General features: G+C 37.2%; 2 protein-coding genes across 2 annotated transcripts in view; one reads left to right on the forward strand and one right to left on the reverse strand.

Annotated features, from left to right (window-relative positions):
* PARPBP (PARP1 binding protein) overlaps nt 1-21,079 on the forward strand; it is a 118,225-nt gene extending 97,146 nt beyond the window's left edge. The window contains exons 7-10 of the mRNA XM_006888542.1: nt 2,026-2,204; nt 8,410-8,491; nt 20,202-20,337; nt 20,739-21,079. Coding sequence (XP_006888604.1) covers nt 2,026-2,204; nt 8,410-8,491; nt 20,202-20,337; nt 20,739-21,079 — 738 coding nt within the window. The remainder of the gene's footprint in view (nt 1-2,025; nt 2,205-8,409; nt 8,492-20,201; nt 20,338-20,738) is intronic.
* A 351-nt stretch (nt 21,080-21,430) lies between these two features.
* PMCH (pro-melanin-concentrating hormone) lies at nt 21,431-22,619 on the reverse strand. The gene is made up of 3 exons (XM_006888543.1): nt 22,302-22,619; nt 21,769-21,967; nt 21,431-21,480 (listed from the first exon to the last, which is right to left on the reverse strand). The coding sequence occupies exons 1-3, from the start codon at nt 22,545-22,547 to the stop codon at nt 21,431-21,433; spliced, it is 495 nt and encodes a 164-aa protein (XP_006888605.1). The 5' UTR covers nt 22,548-22,619.
* Between the last annotated feature and the right edge of the window lie 4,900 nt (nt 22,620-27,519).

Consider the following 27,519-nt stretch of genomic DNA (forward strand, 5'->3'; position numbering starts at 1 on the left):
GTACTGAATGTACCATGGACTGCCAGGAAAACGAACAAATTCATCTTGGAGAGGATTAAACCATGCTACTCCTTGGAGGCAAGGATTCTGGGGCTTCGTCTGACATACTTTGGTCATGTTGCCAGGAGGGGCTGGTCCTTGGAGAGGGACATCATGCTTGGGAGGGTGGAGGGACAGCGCAGAAAGGGAAGACCCTCTATGAGATGGATTAATTTGGTGACTGGGGTAATCGAGATGGGTGTGTCAGAGGCAGTGCGGTTGGTGCAGGATAGAGCATCGTTTAGGGCTGTTGTGCATAGGGTCGCTATGAGTCGCAAACGACTCGACGGCACATAACAACAACAGCAACCATTTAACTTTTCCTTCTTTCTCTACATAGTCACAACATTTCCAATTCTGTTATTCTTATCTGGTTTTTTTTTCTGATTTTCATTATCAGAATTCAGATCATCTTTATTTCTATCATAGATGATTATTGTTGTTGTGTGCCATCAAGTTGGAACTGGCACATAGCTGACCCTCCAGCAAGTTTTCAGAAGCAGCAAACCGCATGGGAGGAGATTGCCCATTCTTCTTTTGCAGAGCAGCTGGTGGCTTCGAATTGCCTGCCTTTGGGATTACAGTGCAGCTTCATACCTTTAGGCCACCAGACATGGATTATTATAGTCTCTTAATTTGTGCCCTTGTCTCCAGATTCTAGAATACTCTTCTAGAATTTGTTTTACGTGTTGCCGTCAGAACTTTTTCTGTTTTCCTACAGAATGAACATCTTTTTCTGTATGCTTAATAAAATTAAAGCTGTTCATTCTGTAGCAGCATAAAGGAAAAGATGTTCATTCTGTAACAGACAGAATTTGCTACAATCTGAATTTTGGTCAAATGGTTAAGCCCTTGCCTGCTAACAGGTCCTTAGGTTTAGATGTCGCTCACTCTCATTGCCATCCATGAAGAGCTGACCCTCCCACAGGTTTTCAGAGGCTGTACATTGCATGGAGAGAATCGCCCATCTTTCTCCTGAGGAGTAGCTGGTAATTTGAATACCTCAGCTCTCACTTGGCACTGTAACTCCCCACCCAGTAGGTCGCTAGAGTTCACATCGTGCATTAAGTAAATAGTTATCAATCATGGTTGAGTGAATGAAACTCAATTAACTAGTCTCTATTAATTTTTATATTTGATTAAATGTTTATAATTACTGTGAGATTGGATCTCTAGACCCTCATTTCTGTTTTGTAGAAATGAGAAAAAAAAAACACCCAAAGTGGTAAAATCATGACACACTGTCACACTGATGTGTCAAATGCGTCAATGGTTGGTTACCCAATCCGGACAGAGAGTGGGGTGGAGCTCTCCGATTCAGACAAACTTGGAAGGAGGAGCGGCATCCACTTCCATAATAGCTTGCCTCCAGAAACCCTATGAACCTGGAGAGAGGATGTAAGACACCCAAGCGTTGAGGACTCTCCTTCATAGGGTCGCTATGAGTCCCTGCGACTTGATGGCACTTAATAACAACAACAACATCTATAGCTAGAAAGTAGCTAAAATTTTGTGACTCAAAGCCCAGAATCTGGCATTTTAACCAGGAGCCAAGACCTTCTTTTGATGATACTGTTTTTTTGTCTATTTTTTTGTGCGTCTGGAGGTAGGTAAGGTTGTTTATAAACCCAACCAAACCCACCACACTCAAATTGAGTTCTCCTCGTAATAACTCTTCATCAACGGTTATTCATTTTCAAGGCTATGAGTCTTTATGGAAGGAATCTGCCCACCTTACTCCTGAGGTGCCCTGGAGGACTTCGTGTTAGCAGCATAACATGTAGTAAGTCACCAGGGCTGACAAGAGTGATATCCACATGCATCATAGGCTCTCCACAGGCCTTGTGTTTTATTACTTCAGCAAAATGAGAGGAAAAATGAGAACAGTGGCGCATCACATGGACAAATGCAACTAACAGAAACATCCAGTTAAAGTGATTATTATATGTAAAACCATTGTGTACTTAAAATCATTCTTTATTCTAGCCAAAATCTCACGCCATAAACCATGGGACTGCGTACTGTGGCCGGGAGACTGTGAAAGCTTTGCTCGTGCTTTTGGACGAAGATGCTGCTGATGTGCCTACCAAAAACAAAGCAGAACTTCTGTATGATGATGAAAATATAATTAATTATAATGGAACTTCTCTTCTTACACTTTTTAGGTAAGTACTGTCTAAATTACGTTGTTTGTACTTGTTCACTTGCGTCTGCAAAGACATTTAAAAAAAATTTAGAAACATCTTCTTTGATTATGTGCTTGTGGTAGGAATTTGGAAACCGTAGTAGAAGGATACAAAAATATTAAAGAGATTGAACATTTGAATATGAAAATATTATATATGTGAGAGTGTGTCAGGATTTTTATCATTGTTCTTGCTTTTATTCTTAGTAATTAACTTTTATATGTCTCAAGAACATTGCTAAATGTTTCCACATATTTTATCTCAACCCTTACAGGAACCCCATTTAATTTGCCATCACTTTAGTAACTTGCCCAGGAGACCTAAATGTGTCTTCCTCCACTTAAATGTGTGCTTCTGTGATGTCTAAGACCTGATCCTTGGCAGTTTTAATGGCAAGTAGAGCAATAATAATTCTGAACTCTCTCATTGCTTATCTTTATCCCATACAGTAGCAAGTGGATTCAAACCCATCAGAGAGGCTTGGCAACTCTCTGTGAACTACTCCCCCAGAGCTCCTGAAGTTACTTCCCTGTATACTTCCCAGGCTTAAACCGCACCTCTAGAAGGTATTACCCATTATTTGACTGCAGAGCTTCTGGCAGTCGAACTTCCAAAGAGACACCATCTTTTTGGTCAACAACATGACTCAGTTGGTTACTTCTATAATACTTCATCTGCTCCTTTCTGTAAAATGCTTGTCTGTTAGATACTAAAGCTGGGCTTTCCACTTAAGACAGACTGAGAAGAAGGATTGACCTTCCACTTTCGAAATAACAGGCCTTCAAAAACCCCATGTACAATCGTGCTCTAGTCACTTGGAATAGACTACCAGATATGACAACTGAGGCTGAGCCCTTAAATATGGAAAGACAAAGGAGGAGGAACAGTTATAAGCAGACACTAGTGACTGGAACGTGGAATGTGAGAAGCATGAATGTAGGAAACCTGGACATCTTTAAGAAAGAAATGGAATACATAAATATTGACATATTAGATACTGGCAAAATGGGATGGATAGGCATAGCACATTTTGACTCAGATGATCATATGATCTACTATGCTAGAGATGAAAAAGTGAGAAAAATATGGTGCTTTCAAAGTTAAAACAGTTATTTCTAGATCCATTTTAAAATACAATGTGGTAAGTGATGGGATAATATCCATACATATACAAGGAAGTCCAGTGAATACCACTGTCATTCAAATACATGCATCAACAACCACAACCAAAGAGGAGGAAATAGAAGATTTCTGCCAACTTTTGCAATCAGAAATCAAGCATGGAATCATGATGCATTAATATAATAGGTGACTGGAAACAAAAAATTGGAAACGGGAGAAGGATCAATAATCGGAAAACATGGACTTGGTGACAGAAATGAGGCTGGACATGGAATGATAGAATCTGCATAATTGATTTATTAATTTTGAATACCTTTTATAAGAAACATAAATGCAGACTGTACACATGAATTTCACCTGATGGTGTGTATAGGAATGAAATTGATGACATCTGTGAAAGGAATTGCTGGAGAAGCTCACTATCAGCTGTGAAAACTAAGCCAGGTGATGATTGTGTACTGCTATACAAGTTCAAAGTAAAGCCAACAATGATTAAATCTAATTAATAAAAACCCAAAACTTGACCTTGAGTCTATCCCCCATGAATTTCAAAACCATCCAGGAACAGGTTTGAGACCTTGAAAACTAATGAGCGAAGACCAAATGAGCTGTGGGAAGATACCAAGAATATCATCCATGAAGATTGCAAAAGGCCCTTACAGAGATAGAGGAGGAAGAAAAGTCCAGGATGATTGTCAAAAGAGACTGTATTTTGCACTAGAGTGTCAAGAAGCCAAAGCAAGGGGAAGAAATCAAGAAGTTTAGTGCTCGCTTTGGCAGTGCATATACTACAATTGGATGATACAGAGAAGATTAGCATGGCCCGGGCACAAGGGTTACACACAAATTCATGAAGTGTTCCATATTTAAAAGAAGAAGAAAAGGAATTAAGGAGGCGAGCAGAAGATTTCAAAGGACAGTGCAGAAAGATAAAGCAAAGTGTTACCATACGTGCAAAGAGCTGAAGCCAGAAAATCAAAGGGCTGAACTCGCTTGGCTTTTTTAAGCTGGAGGAAGTGAAGAACAATTTCAAGTCTCTAATTGCAATACTTAAGAGTACTGAGGGCCAAATATTATATGATCCAGGAGGTATTAAAAGAAGATGGAAGGAATATACAGTCATTGTACCAAAAATAATTGGCTAACACAGAAGAATTTCATGAAACAACATATGATCAAGAGCCTGTGGTTATGAAGGAGGAAGTTCAAGCTGTTCTGAAGGAATTGCAAAAAAAACAAGGCCCCAGGAATTGATGGCATACCAGTTGACATATTTCAACAAACAGATGCTGACCTGGATGGGCTCACCACATTGTGCCAAGAAATCTGGAAGACTACCACCTGGCCAGCTGACTGGAAGAGATCCATATTTGTTCCCATTCCAAAAAAAGGTGGTCCAACAGAGTGCAGAAATTTCGAACAATATCAATAGCACAATTGATAACAGTGAATCTAAATTCCAAAATCAATCTCCATAATAGTGTTTCCTACTGCCAAAGGGGCCCTTTAGAGGAGTGAGAGAAGACCTTCACCCTGAAACCCACAACGTCCCTTTTCAGCAGGAAGTAGCTAAGAGAATACACCATCCCCTTTTCCTTATAAATCAGGGTGAAGTCTCTCAGGGAGGAGTGATAGGGAATGGCAAGGGACACACTGACAAAGGAGATTAATCAGAACTGGCTTTGACAAGCACTGTGGCAATTGGACAATTAAAACAGACATGGGGGGGGCAGAAGAACGAACTGGGGATGAGGGTGGAGAAAACAGTGCAACAATGAATGAATGAAAACCCAAAAATCTCTGTAAATGTTCATTAAAACTAATTAAATTTAATTTAAAAAAATTAAATTCAGGAAGGATACATTTGAGGTAAAAAAAATATCACATGCAGACAAGATTCTACTCAAAATTATATTTTAAAAAAGCAACTGGAACAGCCCATCAACAGAGAACTGATAGATGTGCAGTCTGGATTTAGAAGAGACCAGGGCACGAGGACTATTCTAGCTAATGTTAGATAGAGTTTGGCTGAAAAAGTATGGAGAAAGGATGCATCCCTGGCGTACACCTTTCCTGACTTTGAATCATTCAGTGTTTCCTTGCTCTGTTCCAACGACTGCCTCCTATTACAAGTATAGGCTTCACAATCAAGTGCTTTGGGATTCCCATTCTTCTCAGAGTCAGCCACAGTTGGTTGTGATCCACACAGTCAAACGTCTTTGCATAGTAAATGAAACATAGGTAGACATTCCTCTGGTACTCCCTGCTTTCTGCCAAGAGCCATCTAACATTAGCTATAATATCCCTAGTACCACGACCTCTTCTAAACTCAGCCTGCACTTCAGGCAGTTTTCTGTTGATATGCTGTTCTAGTCTTTAGATAATCTTCACAGAATCTTGCTTGCATGTGATATGAGTGATTTTGTTCACATTGATATTGACTAGGTTTCCAGAAGCCTGTGAGTCCAGGATAACAACTTCAGAATTTTGGGGGCCGAGGGCCAAAATCCCTCAGGTCAAGAACACAACATTATATACCACATCTACAGTATACTTCACCCTCCCCTGGGAAACTATTCCATTTTGACCCTAGTATTCTACAAATGGAAGAAAAGATGCCCTAAGCAGCAAGAAGTCAATCCTGGAGCTGAAGTTCAAGACAAAGCATTTTCCCCAGAACCATCTGAGATAGGAAGCCTTCCCTGATACTACTACCTGGTATTTGGACTTTGTTGTTGTTGTTAGGTGCCATTGAGTCAAGTACGACTCATAACGACCCTGTGAACAAAATATCTGAACCTAGTCCTGTCCAGTGCCATCCTCACACTTTCTAACAGCTAAGAGCCCTTAACTAGCCTCACCATGTCAATCTTCCTCTCTTTCGCCAACCCTTCACCTTTTCCAACATCATGTCCCTCTCTAAGGAATAGCACCTCTTACCAATATGTCCAAAGTATGTGAGACGAAGTCACATCATTCTTACAAAGAACACTCCAGCTGCACCCTCTCTAAGACATATCTGTTTTCTTGGCCATCCATGGGATGTTCAGTGCTCTTCTCCAACACCACAGCTCAAAAGCATCAATTCTTTTTCTGTCATCCTTATTCATTGTTCAGGTCTCGAATGCATAGCTAGTAATCAGAAAGACTATGGCCTGAATCAGACACACCTTGGTCCTCAAACAGACTGATCATTATTCCTCAATAATTTGGACAAGTCCCTAACTGCAGATTTTCCCAGTGCAATGCGTCTCTTTATTTCCTACCTGCTCGTACCATGTGTATGAATTGTGGATCGAAGCAAGATGAAGCTGTTGACAGTTTGAATTCCCTCTCCATCCATCATGAACTGCCTATTGGTCCAGTGCTAAGAATCTTTGTTTTCTTAATATACTGAAAAGTTCCAGGAAATAGCATATGAATATGCACCAATGGTAATGAAAGAGGAAGTGGAAGCTGCATTGAAGGCATTGGCTAAAAATAAGGCCCCAGGAGTCGATGGGATACCAAATGACTTGTTTCAATTAACAGATACAGGCTTGGATGCACTCAGTAGTCTATGCCAGGAAATTTGGAGGATGGCTTTTTGGCCAATGGACTGGAAGAGGTCCATATTTATTCCTATTTCCGAGAAGAGTGATCCAACTGAATGTGTATATTATGGAACAATATCATTGCTATCACATGGAAGCAAAATGCTGCTGAAGATCATTAAAAAATGATTGGAACAGTACATAGATACAGAATTGCCAGAAGAGGCTGTGACACCACAGACATAATATTTGATGTCAGGTGGATCCTGGTTGAAAGTCAGGAATACCAGAAGAATGCTTATTTGTGCTTTATTGACTATGCAAAGGTGTTTGACCATGTGGATTATGACAGGTTGGGGTTGACATTGAGAAGAATGGAAATGCCAGAGCACTTGTTTGTGCTCATGAGGAACCTATACCTGGATCAGGAGGCTATTGTGCAAATGGAGCAGGGAAGCACTGCATGATTTAGAATTGGGAAGGAAGCGTGTCAGGGATGTTTTCTATCTTCATACCTGTTAAATCTACATGCTGAGCAAATTATCCGAGAAGCTGGATTCCATGAAGAGGAATGTGGCAGGTTTGGAGGGAGACTCATCAATAATCCACGTTATGCAGATAACACATCATTTGCTGAAAGTGAGGAGGATTTAAAGCACTTGTTGCAGAAGATCAAGGAATGCAACCTTCAGTATGGATTGCATCTCAATATCAACAAAATAAGGATTTGGACTTACAGACTTCTAAACTCAAGAGATACTGCCCGCAGCAGAAGAAAGTGGCAGCAGCAGCAGGCATTCGGAATCACAGACGCCCAAGAAAGCTTGAGCTATAAGCCATCACATCAAGTTCTGAATAGGGGGAGATAGGTGTTAAATGGAATAGGCGAGAGTAGAAGGGAATGCTGGTGGAACAGAGAAAGGTGTGGGTCAAGTTATATATGTCAGGGGCGAGTACAACACTAAATCTGTTGGTTATTTCTACAACTTGGAAATATCTTTCATTTGCTCTTTTTTGTAAAATACTTGTCTGTCAGGTAATGTTCTAAACCTGAGCATTCAAATTAAAACTAGAACAAAGGATTGACCATGCACTTCTAACTGAAATAGTAGGCCTTCGAAAACCCTATGCAAAATTATGCGTAGTAGATTTTCTAATATTTTATGACTAAACGAATAGCATTTTTACAATTTAAAATTCTCAGGGCACCTCGAAGTCTTGGGGGCATAATGGCAGTTTGAACCCACCAGCTTCTTTGTGGAAGAAGATTTATGGTGACCTGCCCCTGAAAAATATTTCAGCCTAGAAGGTCGTATGGAACAGTTCTTCTTTTTCATTTTGGAGCCCTATTAGGGTCACTGAGCCAGAATGAACTCAGAAACAGGAATAACAACAGTGTAAGCAACTAAGTTCAGTTGTCATTTATCCTATAATTGACCTCAGGGTAGATGGGAAACTAGTATAAAAGCTGCTTTCCCCCCCCCCCCCTAAGGTTTTACTTTTCTTTATTTCCCCCTTCCCCCTTCTAGGTCTCCCAGCCAAGTGAATAATTCATCTGCGAAATCCCTAAGAGAACGTATCCAGGAGTCATTGCAAGAGAAAAAAACTAAGGTATAATTTGATTTACTATCATGAAAACACTAAAATTGTTTCCTTTTAGAAGAAACATATGCAGTTTGAATTGGATATTATGAAGATATGTTGTATACTCAATAATATGAATTAATTGCAAAATGAGTTCTGAAAATATACAGGCACTTTCCTTTTATTTAATCTTGATCAATATATCTGATTTATTCAATTCACTGGACCAGAAAAGAGAGTCGTTTGCACCAGCTATGGTAAATGCTCAATACTATCTGTGGAATAAATGGAGAAAAGAAGGCTGACATGACTCTTTCATTTGCATTTCTAATATTTTAAATGGAATGCTGAGAGAGAATGTAATTTAAAATTTCTTCCAGACTGAGGACACATTGGTAGAATATGATTAATATTGTAGTTAGAGGAGGTGGAAGATATTTATCATTTTTTATCAACTAGAGCTATTTGTATTTTCATTCTGTTTTAACTAAGTTTTTCCAGACCACCACAATAAACTTAATATCTCAATAGAGTGAGTCACAAGATTTTTTATTTCCCAGTGCATATAAGTTATATCTACATCATTTTTTAGTCTGTTAAAGTGTGCAGTAGCATTATAAAAAAAGTTTGAAATATTGTGAGTATTACCAAGGTTACTTTGAGATGCTATGTAAGCACATGATGTTTGGAATTTCTTGATAAAAGATTGTCGCAAACCTTCAATTTGTGAAAGTCTTTCTATCTACATTGCACAAGAATATGAAACACAGTGAAATGAGGTGTTCCTGTACTGTGGCTGCTGATGCCAGTGTGTGCATCAAGGTTAAATACCAGTGCGGTCATGATAACCTTGGTTTCCTTACTTAACAGTGGAGCTGTCTTAGTCTACAGAGCTTTGAAACAAAACAGTAATAGAGAATGGGATTTATGCATAGGTTCTCCAGCATACTATTCTTTTTAATAACAAATGTGAAATATAGCTTTGTTTATCCAACTGAACCCCCAAAATAGCCAAATAAAGTGCTTGCTAGATAGGAAAAAAAATAGTCATATTTGCTACCAAATTAACTAGGTGAGAGTAGGCTAGCATCTTGCTACCTTGTGACTTTTACTTTTTGATACACAATTCTTTTCTTTAGTTACATACAGAATTTGTAAGTTATGCTTCAAATATTAATTCTAATTTATACTTCAAATATTTAGAGAATTTGTAATTTATACTTCAAATATGATTTTGAGACGTTGTTGTTGTTGTTATGTGCCATCCTGTCGCTTGCGACTCATAGTGACCCTAAGTACAAGAGCTCTAAACACCGTTCTATCCTGTACCAACCTAGCCATCTCAAATGCACTCATTCCCACCACTCCAGTCACAGAATCGATCCATCTGATCGAGGGTCTTCCTCTCCTGCGCCATCCCCCCACTCTCCCAAACATGATGTCCCTCTCCAAGGACCAGTCCCTCCTTGCAACATGCCCAAAGTATGTCAGACAAAGTTTCAGAATCCTTGACTCCAAGGAGCATTCCGGCTTCACCTTCTCCAGGACAAATGTGTTTGTTCTCCTTGCAGTCCATGGTATATTCAACATTCTTCTCCAGCACCACAGCTCAAAGGCATCAATTCTCTATCATCCCTATTCACTGTCCAACTCTCTGATGCATTAATTCTAATTTATACTTCAAGTATTTTGAGGATTTTTAATTTATACTTTAAATATGATTTTGAGAAGAGTGTTTTAAAATTAGAAAAGCATGGCAACATGAGAATATTTGTGTTGTAGATGATGTTTACTTTTGAAATAACCATGCCACGCTATTCTGTGGGGCAAAGTCACTCTTCTTAGATATTACTTTTCCCCAACTATATGTAGAGTCCTCAAGAGACCAGACTGGAAATTATTTATTTACATGATGCTCATATTAAGCCATAAAATTTTAATTCCTACTGTGAGCATAGTCCCTAGGGACTTGTGCTCCTATTTCTTGTGGTGTCTCTCAGGCAGTTTTAATCTAACAGCTTCTCTGTGGGGAAAAGATGGACAGTCATCTCCTGTGCAATACACAGTTTCTGAAAACCCACTGGAGGGTCAGCTATGAGTTCATTACTTTTCAGTTGCAGTGAGTTTGAGGTTAATGTTTGAGTGTGAGTAGTTTATCAGAAACTTATCTCTGATAATCAAATAAATTCCCCTGTGAAAGAATTCTGAAATTCTTCCTGAATCTGCCTGGTTTTGGTAAGAACCTTTAGGGAATTTCTCCTCCCCATTCCTGTTCTTGTTCATTCTTGGTAGGTGCCATCAAGTCAGATATGACCCATAGTGACCTTATGAATAATAGATCTGAACCCTCTTCTACCCTGAGCCATCCGAACACTTCTGACGCACTAGAGGCCATTACAGCAGTCACTGTGTCAATCTACCTGGTGGAGGGTCTTCTTGTCCTTTGCCATCATCCCTCCACCTTCCCAACAATGATGTCCTTCTGCAATAAATAGCCTCTCAAAGCAATATTCCCAAAGTATGTGAGGTGAAGTTTCATCATCTTTGCCTCCAAGGAGCACTCTGGTTGCACATTCTCCGAAACATTACTGGTTTTCAGTCCATGGAGATATTCAGTGCCCTTCTCTAACATTACAGTTCAAAAACATAAATTCTTCTTCTGTCATCCTTATTCACTGTTCAGCTTTCAGCAAAATACCAAGTGATTGAAAAGACCATGGCCTAAATAAAGTACACCTTTTGAGCACACTTTCTGAAATTCACCTCATTGCTTTGCAATTATTTGGAGAAGTCCTTGACGGCATGCTTTCCCAATGTTATATTGTTTCCTGAACTCTGGACTGACGGTACCAAATGAATTGATTGTGGACTCAAGCAAGATGAAGTAGTTGATAGTTTCAATCTCTTCTCTGTCTATGATGATGTTGCCTGTTGATCTAGTGGTGAAAATTTTTGTTTTCTTGATGTTGAGATGTAATTCATATTGATGAACATCTTTGATGTTCTGCAGCAAACTCTTCAAGTCCTCCTCCCTGTCAGCAAGCAAGGTTTTGTCATCTGCATAGCAAAGGTTATTAGATACCGGTATTATTGCTTATTTATCTGTTGGTTTGTTGGAATGGGGGAACGATCTGCATATTGCTAATTTCTTTGTTGCTACAGTTCTAGTTAGTATAACACTTGTCTGTCAGTTTATTGTTGCCAGGTTATTTTTGTTTCTTGGCCCCATGAAACTGACTTCAACTGATGGTGACCATATGACTAACAGATCACAACCTAGCCTCTTCCTGCACTGTCTTCACCATTTCCGCCACACGTAGGCCCATTGTTACCGTCGTTGTGTTAGTCTCATTGAGGGTTGTCTTTTCTTTTAATGACCTTCCACTTTTCCAGACATGAAGTCAATTCCAAACACTGGTGCTCATTGTCAAAGTATAAAGAAAACATTCCTAAGTAAAAATGACCAAAGTTGAGAGTTAGTGAGTGAATGTCAGCATATCTCCTTATGCTAAATGTCAGCATGTCTCTTTAGAGTTAAATATTTTGCTCTACAAGTATGTGCATATCTCAAAGAAAACATTTTCTTGCTGTCTCTAAATTTTGTTATAGTGATAGCTTGGCAAACTGGGATCAGCTAATCTTGAGACTTCCGTCAACATGTTTTTCTGCTTTTAAAACTTCTCTAATCAAAGGTATGAGGTCAGCTGTTCTTGAGGACATTCAACCATGAATTCCTCTCTCCTTACCTCTTGACTAGGAAGTCTTGAGTAGTTCATTCTGTCACTTGATACTTTTCCTGCTGGTAAGAGAAAGTGTAACATCTGACAACATGCCCAAGGTATACAAGAGGAAGTTTCACCATCCTGGCCTCCAAAGAGCACCCTTGTTGCACTCCTTCGAGGACACACTAGTTTTTTTTGGCAGTCTGTGGTATTTGGGACAGGCAGGCTTTCCTTATGCTCTGAATCACAGGCGTTATAAGCTATAAAAAAGAATGCTACTGCTTTTGAAGAAATATCAGTTACATTTTCGAGTTCATATAGCTTTTTCAAAGTATTAAATCTGATTTTTTTTCCTTAAGTGTCAAAATGATGAGATAAGTTTAGATTATTTAGTGTTAGTTAAATATTTAGTGGATGTGGTGAAAAGAACTTCCTTTTCAAAAGTTGATATATTTACTGGTATAAGGGGGAAGGGAACTTAAACTTAGAAGGGAACTAGTTGCACTATAACTCCAAGGCTACACCTTTCTGATATTTCCAATCTCTGCAGTAGAAAGATGTGCAATCTCCTTTTAATTCATGATGTTAACAGGTGCCATCGAGTTGAGTACAACTTACAGCTACTGTATGAATAACAGATCTCAGTGCTGGCCTATCCTGTGCCATCTGATATACCTGATCTCATTGCTGCAGCCACTTTGTTAGTGCACCTTGTTGAGGGTCTTCCTTTCTTCCAGTGACCTTCCACCTTCCCAGCCATTATGTCCTTTTCTAAGGAATAGTCTCTCCTAACAATATGCGTAAGGTATGTGAGATGAAGTTTCACCATTCTTGCCTCCAAGGAGCACTCTGGCTGCACTTTCCCTAAGACGTGTTTGTTCTTTTGACAGTCAGTGGGACAATCAGCACTATTCTCTGATACCACAACTCTTTGATCCTTCTTCTGTCACCCTTATTCATTTTCCAGCTCTCAGATGCAGAACAGGTGATTGAAAAGACCATGGCTGCAATCAGGTGGACTTTAGTTCCTAAGCTGACATCATTGCTCTACAGGACTTTGGAAAGGCCCCTGACAACAGACTTTGTCTTTTGATTTCTTGACTGTTGGTACCGATGGTGTCAATTGTGGATCCAAGAAGGGTGAAATCGATGACAACTTCAGTCTCTTCTCCATCTATATGATGTTGGTTATTGGCCTTTATTGGCCCAGTGTTGAAGATCTTTGTTTTCTTGATATTGAGATTCAGTCCATCTGGAAGGCTATATAGTTTTTGGTCTTCTGCAACCAACCTCTTTGCTTTCAGCGAGTATGGTATGTCATCTAGATAATGAAGGTTGTTGATGTGTATCCCTTTGATCTTGTTACCACATTCTTTTTCCTAAGATCCAGCTTCTCAAATGATGTGTACAGAAAACAGATTGAACAGCCATGGATAAAACGTACAGTCTTGAGGTAGACCTTTCCTGATTTTAAACGATGCAGCTATTAAGTCAATTCCGATTCCATGGCAATGCCTTGACTTGAACTCTGTTAGTGTCTGTGTCTTTTTAGTATTTTGAGTCATTTGCCTTAATTTAGCTGGAGTCAGGCTTTCCTATGTGAAGTACTATTTTCCTGAAACCAAGAACCTACTAATAATTTCAATTTAAAAAGAGTTTGTGGTGAAAGAACTTTTCCAATTCTTGGCAAGTTTGAAGTTCATTGCAATTTTGCTGTGAATAGACGTCTTTCCAAAGGAGGGAAAATCGGTCTACAAAGGGAAAATTTAAATCCGTTTTTTTATGTGACTTGAACATAAAATGTTTTTAGCAGTCATGTATAAATCTGGGCACTATTCTTTGTTGTTTTGTACTTCAAAAGCACTTTCAAGAGGGAATTGTTTTGCTTATTTGTGATTCCAAATCAAATTCACAGAGAGATTTGGAAGATTTGAAACAGGAAGTAATCTCAGTTTTATGTAGCCACTAATCTTTCACAAATAAAATTCAACTTTTATGAACAAAGAAAAGGCAATCCCTTTTAAGTTATAAATACAAGCTAATGCAATTTGAATTGTTTTCATAACTCGAATGAAGAAGTTATTCTAAGTTCATTCTTTTTTCAGCTGTATTCCTCGAATCATCTTTGAGTTGGACTGGCCCTAGGTGATATGATTTAATGACTCTTGCTATAGAAATCCTTTCTTCATACATATATGTTTCTTCAGTAATAATTAATGTTTACATAGTACTTTAGAGTGTATATAGCCTAATCCTGCTTTGGGGGTTTTGGGGTTTTTTGTCCTCACTTTAATCCTTAGAACTCTGTGAGGTAAATGTTATTTCCATTTGTGTTTGGATAGGTGAGAAGTTCAGCGGTTTGCCCCAGGCATTCTTGTTAATAAGTAATTGGACACATAGTAGTAGCCAAGTCTTTGGACTGCAAACCTGATGCTTTTCCTACAACATCATGTCTTTTTGTACCTGCTTTTTTTAGCTGGACATCACACTGTTGGCCCCAGTCAAGTTCATGACCAGTTAAAACCTCTAGATCTTTCTCAAATGTTGTTTTTTAAACCAGGTTCTCCTTATCCTGTACATCTGTAGTTGATGTTGTTGAACATAAATACAAGGCTTTGTTAGTCTTATGCATTTTCATCTTATTATTTTGAACTTACGGGTCTAGCTCTTTGAGATCTTTTCAGGCTTGGTTCTTTTATCTCATTAGTTGTTATACCTACAGCTATATGCTAAGGCAAGTTTGCTTGGCTTTTGTAGTGGTGTTTTTTTTTATTTATTTTTTTTTATGTGCAATGCCTTTGTGATTATAGAAGCCGTTTTATCAATCTCCTCTAGCATACTATGTTCCTGTCACAGTGTTGTTGTTGTTGTGTACTTTAGAGTCAGAATCGACCCAGAGCTGATCCCCCAGTAGATTTTCAGAGGCAGCTAATCACATAGGAAGAGATTTTCCATCTTTGTCCTGAGGAGCAGCTGGTGGCCTTGAACTGTGTGCCTTCAGGATTGCAGTGCAGCTTCTTGGCACTAGGCCACCAGAGCTCACATAGTTGGAACTTAATAAAAATATTTTTTATACAGTACTGAGAAAAAGAAACATTTTTTCAGAAAAAGGAAAAAATCTGTAATATAATCATTCTCAGTTATTTATTTTGAACAAAATAATTCCAAGATCATACTAGAGTCAAATGGTTCTTCAGTTTTATTTAATTTTAAATAATATTTTCATGATAAATAAAGTAACTAGTTTTATACTTTTCTGAGAATATTCTCAGTATTTTAAGAGTCCGTTGCTTTGTAACTTTAATTTTTTTAAATTGACCTAGGGTTTGTGAAACTCTAGACATTACTTACTGGTTTTGTGTACCGTTGAGTAGGAACTGACTCATAGCTGATCCTCAAGTGGGTTTTCAGAGGCAGTAAATCACATGAGAGGAGATTTCCAATCTTTCTGCCACAGAGCAGCTAGTAGATTTGAACTGCATGGTTTTGGGTTCACAGCACAAGTAAGCCACGATAGCTTTGTGGACATTCCTTAAAAGGGAACCTAGGGAGCTCCATTGGCCTAGAGCTAAGGGCCTGCACTGTCAACTATAAGAAACATAGTTCAGTTCCAGTAGCTGCTCCATGGCAGAAAGATGGACAGTTAATTCCCATGTGGTTTACCACCTCTGAAAATGCACTGGACGGTCAACCATGAGTTGGTTCCAACAAAAGAGAGAGGAAGGGAGGCCTGGTGGCCTAGTGGTAAGAAACTGTACCTCCAGTCCACGACACACAGTTCAAATCCACCATCTAGTCCGTGGGAGAATGACAGCAGTCTCCTGTATGATTTACTGCTTCTGAATGCTTGCTGGAGGGTCAGCTGTGGATTGATTCCAATGCAATGGCACACGACATAAACGACCAAGGAAATGTAATCAGAAAGAAGGCCATGGGCTTATTTTGTGATTTCATTTACATAGTAACAATGGTTTTCTGCTTGAATTGTATGGTAAAAATTAGAATTTCTGAAGAAATTTTTAATCATGTGAATAAGAGATGGAGAAAACAGTTTTCTTTACTAAAGATTGTAATTTTCTTTGTTTTATAAATGAGACTGATGAAGAATTGTGGGTTAGGTGAGGGTGCAGATGAGTGGCTAAAAGCTTCTGCATATAATCCAGAGGTGGTACTGAATACTACGGAAGTGATCCTAGCCAGGTACTTCGTATCGGCTTCTTTTTCTTTTATTTCTCCCCAGTTTACTTTTTTAAAGTTTTTATCTTAATTGTGATTTTAACAAAAGTTTATAGAAAAGTTGGATTTTCATTCTTTCATTGTTGCATGTTTTCTTCCCTCTCCCTCCCACCTCCCCAGTTCACTTTCTTTTTTTTTAAATATTCATTCATTGTTGCATACTTTTCTCCCTCCACTTCCCCAGTCCTCTTTGTAATGTATCTCTTATCCTGACTGATTGTCTTACATATAATGCTTAATCATATATTCCTTTTAAACAGTTCTATGCCTCATCTGTTTCATTATCTATCCACTCTTTTCCTATTCTCTTCCCAATCCTCCATGGCAGTCCTGCTCCATAACAGTGGTGTTATGCAGTATTTGTCCTTTTGAGACTGAGACATTTCACTCAGCGTAATGTCCTCCAGGGTCACCCAGGTTGTGTAATGTTTCAAGAGTTCATTCTGTTTCAGTGTTACATAGTATTGTGTGAATATAGCATAGTTTTTCTATCCATTCGTTTGTTGATGGGCACTTGGGTTGTTTCCATTTCTTTGTTATTGTGAATAATGCCTCTATAAACATGAATGTGCATACGTCTGTTTGGATGGCAGTTCTGGTACTCTGGTAAAATGAGAAATTTTATGCAAAAAAAAGTTGTCAGTAATTAATGATTTTGCAGATAGAACTGTATGTCTATGAATAATGATATTATATAGTAATGATGATATTGTTACGTATAGTTGAGTTGGAACTGGCCATAGCTGACGCTTCAGTGGGTTTTCAGAGGCAGCAAATCGCATGGGAGGAGATTGCCCATTTTTGTCTTGTGGAACAGCTTGTGAGATTGCCCATTTTTCTCTTGTAGAACAGCTTGTCTGTTTGAACTGCATGCCTTTGAGATAGAATTCAGTAATAGTGTGAGTGAATATAATTTAGAGTTTATTTTAGTAATAATTTATTTTAATGGCTTTCTCAGTTTAATTCTGTGTTCATAGAATTAATAAGGTTTGGAAAGGCCCACTTAAAACCTTCAGTTATATCATAGGTCATTTCTTGGTAGAAACTATTATCCTGAGTTGTTGTGTACCATCAAGTTGGCACCAGCCCTTTGATGATCCTCCAGCAGGTTTTCAGAGACAGTTAACCATAGGGGGATAAGATTGCCTATCTTTCTTCCACAGAGCAGCTGGTGGATTTGAACCACATATCTTTGCATTGCCAGCACAATTTCTTACTACTAAGTCACCAGAGCTCCACTGAGTATGTGGGAATTCTTAGAAATACTACATTATAAGGAACCATAGTGGTGCACTGCTTAAGCAGTTAGCCTGACTGCCAACCCTCAGCTTTATTTTTGGAACCCACCAACTACTCCATGGCCTCCTGTAAGGATTACAGACTTGAAAGCCCGTGAGGCAGTTCAGCCTTGCCCCACTAGGCTTCCTATGAGTCAGCGTTGACTCAGCAGTAACACTGGGTTGTATCCCCATCCTCTAACAGAAAGCTACATTATTGTAGTTTCTTTTACAAACTTTTTTAAAAAAAATTCTTGCCAATACTCATTTTAATCTTTTGAATTGTAGTATTTTTGTGCGCAAATGATTGATAACAATAAGTTCCAAATATCTAATGCTTAATTCAAGTAAATGTGACACAGTTCTTTGTGTCCTAGGAAATGAAATGACCCACAGACACCATTAGTCCAAAAAGATAAAACTTTAGTCATCCTCAAATCACCTGTCTTTGAGGCAACTGGGAGATTATTCTCATTTCTTCTAAACCATAGTCTGTGAATATCACTGCTGTTATATCTGCAAATATTTAAGTCAGTTAATGTAGTGATTTGTCTTGAAGAATAGATCTAAATGTTTACTATAAATGGTAAGGGCTTGCATTCACAAAGGAACATGTTTGAATCCACCAACTGCTATCTCTGATAGTACATTGATTTTATATTGGAAGACTATATTACCAAAACTACTTTCTTGATATTTTTTCCTTTGTTAAGGATGATTAGACATTATGTGTATGAGAATTAACAATCTGGAACAAGACTTGCATCACAGAGTGACTTAGGGGTGGGGGAGGGAGAAAAAAATTATGTATCAACAAATGAATGAAAACTAATCTTGCTGTAAACTTTCACTAAAATCAGAAAAAAGGAATTAATTAGCTTTTTAATGTTTTCCTATTTACCTGGAAATTTGGGGAGCTCTCATGGCATAGGCGATAGGTTGTAATGCTAACCAAAAAGCCACTCCTCTCTGCCAGTTAGAATCCATCATCATCATCATCATCATCATCTTTGTGGAAGAAAGATGGGCAGCCTCCTCCTGTGTAATCTACAGCATTGGAAACCGAAGGGAGGGTCAACAACAAGTCAGTTCCAATGAGAAAGCAATGAGCTTCTGTTTATTTGATGTGGTGGTGGTTGTTATGTGCTGTTGAGTCGCCTGCGACTCATAGTGACCCTGTGTACAACAGCCCTAAACCCTGCTCTATCCTGTGCCAGTCACACCATCTCCGACATCCACCCTCATTACCCCAGTCACTGAATCAATCCACCTCATAGAGGGTCTTCCTCTCCTGCGCTGTTGTCCCTCCATCCTTCCAAGCATCCTTCTCCAAGGACTGCTCCCCCTTGCAATCTGTCCAGAATATGTCAGGTGAAACTTCAGAATCTTTGCCTCCAAAGAGCAGTGTGATTTAACCTCCAGGAAGGCCATGGTATATTCAATACTCTTTTCCAACATCACAGCTCAAAGGCATCAATTCTCCTTCTATCCTCCCTAGTCATTGTCCAGCTCTCTGATGCATAGCAAGTGATTGCAAAGACCATAGCCTGTATCAGGCACACCTTAGTCTCCAGAGTGATACCTTTGCTCTTCAGTACGTTGGAGAGGTCCCTAACATGTTTTGAATTTTTTACTATTAAATAAAGTAATATAGTTGATTCTGGTTTTGTTTTCTTAAACATTTGCATTTTTAACCAAGAAATAATGTCTTCCTGTCACCATTTTGTGTTAGCCACAAATCCCTACAAAACATGCCACCAGACTTTCTATTGCCATTTGAAAGGCACCCTGGTGGCACAGATGATTACGTACTCAGCTGTTAAGGGAAATGTCAATTGTTTGAACCCCGTAGGGGTCCTTGGAAAAGACTACCTGGTGATCTATAAAAATTATACCTAAGAAACCCGAAGGGGAAGTTCTTCTCTGTCATGAAAGGTAACTGTGTTGAGACTGAATTCGTGGCAAATGGCACCTCATACACTTAGTATTTTGTATATCTCAGTTTATATCTTTGCTAATTTTCTGATTTTGCTTATTTTACCCTCTAATTTCTTGGTATTAATATTACCCTCTTATTCACCTTATTTTCAAATTGTATACCATAATTTTTTCTAAAAAAAGTTGTTTTGGTATAATATTTAGGAGGAAGAACTTAAATGTTTGACCATATATATTTACTGTATTAATCTTTCAGGTGTAATAAAAGTCATTTCCCAAAGCAGCCAAGACACAGTCCCTAAAGAACCAAAAATCATGTTTTTTAAAAAACCTACCACAAAAAAGTATGAAAAAATAGACATAAAACAGATATATTTTAAAAAAATCAAAACTCAAAAAACTTGAAATGTTAGGTGTAATCGTAAATGAGTTTGCAAGCTACAAAACCTAATGGGGTAGAAGTTGTCAATAAATAACAAAATTTTAAGGGAAATTTTCATACATTAAGCTGGGAAAGATAAAAATAATGAACGCATGGTGTGTTTTCTTTCTTTCTGTTACCAGGTAAAGCAAAGCCTAATTAGATCCCAGTTTGCATGTACTTACAAAGATGACACCATGATAAACAGGGACAAATGGACTAGTGTTAACTCAGCATCAGAGCCTTGGTTTGTTCTTCCCATGGACAGTGAGCCTTCTGGTAATTGGCCTTATTCGAACAATTAAATAGAATTTTCTTTCTAGTCTACTCATTAGTTTTAACTTAAAACTAGATTTTATTTGTAAAGTACTATGAAATGTAAAAGTTTATGTTATTAAAGACCTGAGTTTATTTAAAAGACTAAGCCTAATGGCCAAGACAATTTTATTTAATAAAATGTATTTAAGAAATCATTTTTAGGTTTTGTTTCAGGATTATATGTCATGTATTCAAACCAATGCTTTGGTAGGAATTATAGATGATATGTAGCATTTTGTTTTATCATGGATCATACATCTTGACTATTAACAAGTTTAAAATTTTATGTTAAGATTTTTATGATTAATAATCATAATGTTAAGTATTATATAATCTTCTCCCCTTTTCAGCTTGCATAACAGAAGGTGTAAATTCTTCTGCTGGAAGACCAACAATTGGAACAAGTTCTGGAAATACTCAACTGGACCAAAGTAAAAATAAAAAAATATCAAGAAAATCAAGTACTGAGACAGGAAATAAGAACTCAAAAAGGAAACAGGTGGATTTGGGTGCTGGAAATATTCCCTGTGATAAAGGAAATGAACTGCTTTACCAGAAAAATGCCAAAATAGCAAAGACAACAAAGGGTTCACAGAATAAATCAGATGGCCAAGTCACTGGAATAACAAAAGGCAACAAGGGTACCACCAAGGACAGACTGATTACTGGCCAGACAAAGTTAACTCAGTTTTTCAGATTATGAATTTGTCTTTTATGTAGACTTGTGTATGTATATATGTAAAACCACTCACCAAAGGCATCTGATTGATTTTTAAAGATCAAGGTGTAAATCACCCCATTACTTTATTATTTTGAAATGGAATATGTATATTTAAGGTTGATAAGTTAAACATTCTTCTGAAATACTAGTAAGTCACAGTCATGCAGAATTTTCACAAGTTTAATATACAGGAAAAGCATATCATTTACATTAACGATAGTCTTTTTAAAACAGGTATTTAAATTAATACATAATAAGATTTTTAAGTCACAGTAATATTAGAGAACTTTTTCCTTAGCTAGCAAATAAATGATTTTGTCGTCTTCTGAAGTGTCACACTTGCCAACAAGGTCGGTAGACTCTTCCCAGCATGCACCTCAACACTAAAAAGGGGGAAAAAAGGGTTTGAATTGTTTTAAGAACTATCATTATTACATCAAATGTATTAGAAATAAAAGAATGGACCTAGCAGAGCTAAAAGTTTTCAAAGTAAATAAATTATTTTTTACTTTATTTTTTTCTGGGAGTTTATATTACAGTAATTGAAACATAGTCTTAATTTGACATTTTAAAAAAATTGGATAAAAAAAAATTGGATCCCAATTCAGTGCAACCAGAAATTTATTTTGTGGAATTAAGATCTAAAAATTGAATCTGAAAAGATTACTCACTGTCAAAATCTCTCCTTCCTATAGGAAATTTAGCTGAGTTTTCTTCATCCCCAATTTCTCTCTTTTCCTGTGTTGATTCATTATTTTGAACTCCGTTCTCAGCTGGAAAGCCTACAGATCCTTTCAGTGCAAGATAAGGTTTGATAGCCAGATTCAATGGCAGACCATGATTTAAGAAATTGTGTTTGGAGCCGATAGTCTGTAAAAGAAAAGTTGATGTATGTGTTAGCTGTCTCATTGGACATGAAACTATAGCACAGTTGTATGATATTATTCTTGTATCGATTCAGAGACATTTGCACAGGTTTTAGATAAAAGTTCATGTATAGGGGGAAAAATGCCTTTTAGATAGAGATTCCCCCCCCCCAAAGTAGAAAAACCTATGCTATGAAATGCCATCATTTGTTCAGGAAGTACTTCTAAGCTGCATATACTTCTGTTTATAAAAGTGAAATTATCCATTTTCATTTTTTAAAGAATTTTTGTTTTGCTCATTTCCACTGTAATAAAGAACAGGGAACAATACCTCTTACCTTTGGATTCCTGTTTTCCTCTTCGTTCAGGAAGCTGCTCTCATCGCTCTTATCTTGCTCCAGGGAAGGAGTGAGGACTGATTTTTCTGCAGCGTCTTCCTTTTGGAAGGCTTTCCCCAGCCTTAAGGTATTAAATACCATGTCATCTTCTAAATTTTTTATGGACTTCGCTGAAAGCAAAATACCTCGAGAAAACAAAGAAAAGGTTAGTATTAAAACATAGGATGAAAGACCCATTTTAGCCATTCTTAGTCTGATGTTTGCATAGAGTCAGAGAAAGATGCAGAGAATGGAGACAAGTTTCTCAGTCACCTTGCTTCTGACAAATGATTCCCACCTTTATATATTTTCCAGTTTGAATAGAAGGTACTTCAAAGGCTTATACTTCCCTTATTTTAGAAATGACTCATCAGGTAGAGGTTGACCTTTTGTAAGACTGCAAATACCTTCATTGTTTGGGTATTAGTGGCATTGTTTATTCTTGAATATGAATTTCTCAGAATCTGCTTAAGATCATTGGTAGAGTGCTTTCTCTTGGGTAGATTAGAGTTGTTTGAAAATAAGTTGTTATTAAGAAAGAACCACAGGACATCAGGCTCTCTCTATACTCTTATATTTTTGGATTAAGAAAGCTATTAAAACAAAATTATTTCACTCAAAGATGATAAGGATAAAAGTTTTATTTACTTTTAATCCTGATTAACTTGAAATAATCTTCAAAAAGGCTTTTCTTTCATAAATGCTTGATAGAGTCTTTGGTGAAGGAAGTACCCAAGCCTATCAGTTTAAGAAAGTCATTCATGCTGTATATAAATTGAAGAGTCAGATATGGGTATTTAATCTCTCCAATTCCAAATGGATTATACTGACATTTAGTAATGATTAATGAATAACGGGTATCTGGAAACAATGTTTTATGCTCCATTAATATTATTTGGGGATGATGAGAATATGTTCTATGATTTTTAATTGAACTTAAGTGTTATTTCCTAATTTTGACTTCTGTAAATGAAAGAATACATTCTTTTATGTACCCTTTTAATGGCATAAAGAGTTTCTATAGGGTGTATCCTAGGTAAGAAATTGTAGTGTCCTGGAGCATGTTGCATGTTTCTCAAATAGTAGTAACCAGTTTATTCTCTTAACAGCAGGGTATGAGAAATCGCAGTGCTCCATATCCTAGCCAACTCTTGGGTTTTTTCTCTTTCATTTGTATTTTCTGTTGTGATTTGAAGACTGATTATGGCAACTAATAGCAATTGTTAAAGAGATTGAGTGCTGTATACGTTATTTATCCCCTCTTTTCTTAGATTCCCCCCAACCCCGATGTCACTCCCATTTTACAACAGTGGCACTATGCAATATTTGTCCTTTTGTGACTGAGATATTTTACTCAGCCTAATGTGAATAAATAATGTATACTACATTGAAACAGATGAGGTGAGAGAACTATTTAAAAGGAATATAAGATTAGGTATTATTTTCATGACAGGATTACAGAGAAAGAAATGCATATTAAAGTAGACTGTGGATTGTGGAGGGGGATTGTATAACAATGAAAGAATTTTTTTTTCCCTTCAAAGATAAAAACGAACTCAGAGGGAGGGGTAGGTATGGAGGAAAATGCAACAATGAATGAATGGGGGAAAATGAAATGGAAAGAATATGCTATAAAAATATATGTGTTGCATTAAAAATAATTAATTAAGAAACCCATTTAATAAAGAAAAAGAGATTGTTTTCCTATATATTTTTTGTTGTGTTTATGTGCCTTAATTTGGAACTAACTCATACCTGACCCTCTAATGGGTTTTCAGATACTGTAAATCTTACAGGAATAGATTGTCAATCTTTCTCTGATGGAGCAGCTGGTGGATTTGAACTCCCTATCTTTGGATTGGCAGCACAACTCCTTACTGCCAAGCTACCAGAGTTTTTGTATATAAAATATTTTTTTCCTCCCCAGGGAGGGCAGGGATGTGTCTATTTTGTTGTAATGTTTATGATTTTTATGCTGATTCGTTATGGATTTTTATATATTCTTGACATTAATTATTTTGCCAGTTGTATGTGTTACCTTTGATTACAACTCATCTTCTTTCTGAAGTATGTCATTTGTATGCTGACTTATAATAAACTCAGATTTAAAATATATTTTTAAATGTCATTTTTCTTAAAAAGACGTTTCAGTGACCATGTAGTGATTCAGCTAGCAGTCCTTTTCTCCCAGTACTCTATCATTATTTGTAGTGTCCTCTGGAATTGATTGTTGTTATGTACCATCTGGTTGGTTCTGATTCAGTGACTTGTGTATAATAGAAGGAAACACCACCTGGTCCGGTGCCATTTTCACAACTGTGTCTCACTGCTATTCATAACATTTTTACTGGCCAGTTAATTCCAAAGTAGACTACCAGGTCCTTCTTTCTATTCTGCCTTAGACCAGAAACTGTTCAAACTTGTCCACCTTGCGTGACCTTGCTGGTGTTTGAAATACAAGTACACAGTAAATAGCTCCTAATATCAGAGCAACACATAAGCCACCAACAACATTATGACAACACTGACAGATGCGTGGTGACTGAAATGAAAATATCGTTTTTAATCATGAGGTTTTTGTAAGTAATCTATATTCTGTCTGACTATCTTCAAGTCTTTGATAGTCTGTGGTTTTGTCTGATGGCTATCTGGATATGAATTTCTTTGCATTTATTCTGGGTTAGATTGTTAAAGGGTTATTGTCTCTTAAATTCTGGAAAATTATTAGTTATTATCTCTTGGAATATTACCTCTTCTCCATTCCATTTTCTTCTTTTGTGATTCATGTATTAGGTATTGGACCTGTTTACTCTGTCTTCCATATCTCTTAGGTATGCTTACCTATTGATCTATTTTTCTGGTTTTGTGCTGTATTTTGATCTATTTTTTTTTTCATTTCTCTATTGTATCTTTACTTGCATAAAATCTGCTGTTTAACCTATCTGTTGAGTTTTAAATTTTATTTTTTATGGCTAATGTTTGTTATTTTCTAGTCTTGATTCATTTTTTTCTATCAGCATATGTGCAGTTTTCCTTTTAGATCTATTAAATATCTACTTTCTATTTTCAGTCTGGTTATTGATTCTCATTAACTGTAATTTATTGTGTCTGCTGATTCTTGTTTGGAATGCCTTGTTCTCCCCTCCCTCCCATTTCCTGTATGTGTGCGTCTGTATACAGCTATCTTGTTTTACAAGTTACAACTACAGTACTCACATCATCACAGTGTAATTGCACTCTTCTCACTGCCTCCCTGTAATGCGTCCTCATTTTCTCATAATCTCTTCTTTATGTGTTCAGTGAATTTTAATGTCTTACATATGCTCTTGGAACTGTGTCCAAAGAAATTCATGGAATTCTCATGCTTTGCTTCTGCCAGACACCTGGGGGCACTATGAATCCAGTGCCCCTCTAAACGAAATTGTCGGCTTACCACAGTTTGTCATTAGGAATTCCCAGGATGATGTTTCTTTTTTATTCCACTCTTCCCCAAGCCATCCCTGAAACAAGCGGATTCCTTTCTCTGAGTTGAGTTTTCTATTTCCTAGCTGTATGTGGGAGTTTTAGATTTGACCTCTGATTTGACTGGGTGCCTAGGCTTCGTCTTCTGTCTCAACACACAGAGGTCATTAAAATCAGGCTCTAGGCCACCGGGAATGCAGAGAGGCTCTTGGAGCAAGTGCTGGCGCTAGTCCTTGCTGTCCTCTGTGGAATACTGCACTTTCTCCTTTCTGGCTTGCTTTGGTTCCCCTAAGTTTGCAGCTAGCTCAGCCGTGCACACTCCAAGGATGTTGTCATGTAGCATTTTCAGGTGTTTTTGCTGGATTGCTGGTAATCGAAGTCTGGGTTCATTTTTTTAATGAAAAACTCTCTCTGTGGGAGAATTTGTACCATTTGCATAAAATTTGTAGGGATTACACATTAAATTATTTCCTTTTTAAAAACTGCCTAATGATAAGATTGGATTTTAACTTGTATAAATCCATTTTCTTTTTTTTTTCTCATTGTGATAAAAATACACTTAACAAAGAACACACTATCCCAACAATTTCCAGATATACAAAAATTTGACTTCTTTAGGTGTATTTTGTCAGAGGTGTGGGAGTACTTAGAAGGTAGTTCTCTTGAGGGCTATTCCTGTATTATTAGGCCAATGCTTTTAGAGAGTATATTTTTAAAGAAAAGACTTTACAATTCTCTGCTTTCTTTGATCTCCTTGTCTCCTTTTTAATGTTATTAGTTGTACAGGGTTTGAAGCTGCCTTCAAGCTGCCTATTTAATCTACAAAGAGCCTTGTTATTGGTAACTTCTTTCCTTTAGCAGCTATTCTAGAAATAAAACAAATATTAATAATTCTGTAATTGTTTTAAATTTCCACTGGATGAATTGGTTTGGCTGATCTTTACCCCAAATTAGGAAGAGAGCCAAACCAGTTTGATGGTTTAGAAAAAGTTAGTTAATGTTTTCCTTTATTTTGCTTGAACTGTCATAAACCTCTGAATATTATGAGGTTTTCCCCATAACCATTTAATTATGGATATATTTTTCCAGTTTTTTAAAATGATAACTTGAAAAAAAGTTGGTTACTCTGATGTGCACTGGAGCATAGTAGATTTCTTTTTCATTGATGCTGAAAATGAAGTGTCCCCAAGTGGTAGGAAGCAACTTTGAAGAAAAACTATTGCCAGATGGGCTTGAGTGGTTCAAAATCCTTGGAAAGGCAAATATTTTATAGCAAATGTGTTCTATATTTTCTAAAGAATCAGTAATAATGCCCAATATCTGTAAATCACTATGTGAAACTCCACTTTCCTTCCAAGAAATGTATATTTACAACACAATACCACTGAGTTCAAAGTAAATCAGAAGGCACCTGGTCATTCATTGGTTTATTAGGCACTCTGAATTTCTTAATGACTAATTTTTATTCCAAGACAGTTCCCTTATATTACCAAAAGGTATAAGAAAAACCAAGAAATAATTCTCAAGTTTTTCTTGTAAAGAATTCCTAGCCATAGAGGGGAATGAATGTATAATTCTGAAAGATTCAAAGTATGGCCCAAAAGAGCCACGTTAAGAGAGAAGTTGAAATTTCATTGATATTTATCTTTAATTTTTAATATTTATTACAAAATGTTTGCTCAAAAATGGGAATAATTCATTAAATATGCCATGTTGT

The sequence above is a fragment of the Elephantulus edwardii genome, unplaced genomic scaffold, assembly GCF_000299155.1.
Source record: "Elephantulus edwardii isolate Elephantulus edwardi_28Jun2011 unplaced genomic scaffold, EleEdw1.0 scaffold00068, whole genome shotgun sequence".
Taxonomy (NCBI): Eukaryota; Metazoa; Chordata; class Mammalia; order Macroscelidea; family Macroscelididae; genus Elephantulus; species Elephantulus edwardii.

Excerpts from the sequence above, each read along its gene's own strand:
- PMCH (XM_006888543.1), bottom strand. The coding sequence starts at position 22,547 with ATGGCTAAAATGGGTCTTTCATCCTATGTTTTAATACTAACCTTTTCT. Across the intron at positions 21,968-22,301 it reads AGGAAAACAGGAATCCAAAG|ACTATCGGCTCCAAACACAA; the intron begins GTAAGAGGTATT and ends TTTCTTTTACAG. Across the intron at positions 21,481-21,768 it reads AGGAAGGAGAGATTTTGACA|TGTTGAGGTGCATGCTGGGA; the intron begins GTGAGTAATCTT and ends CCCCCTTTTTAG.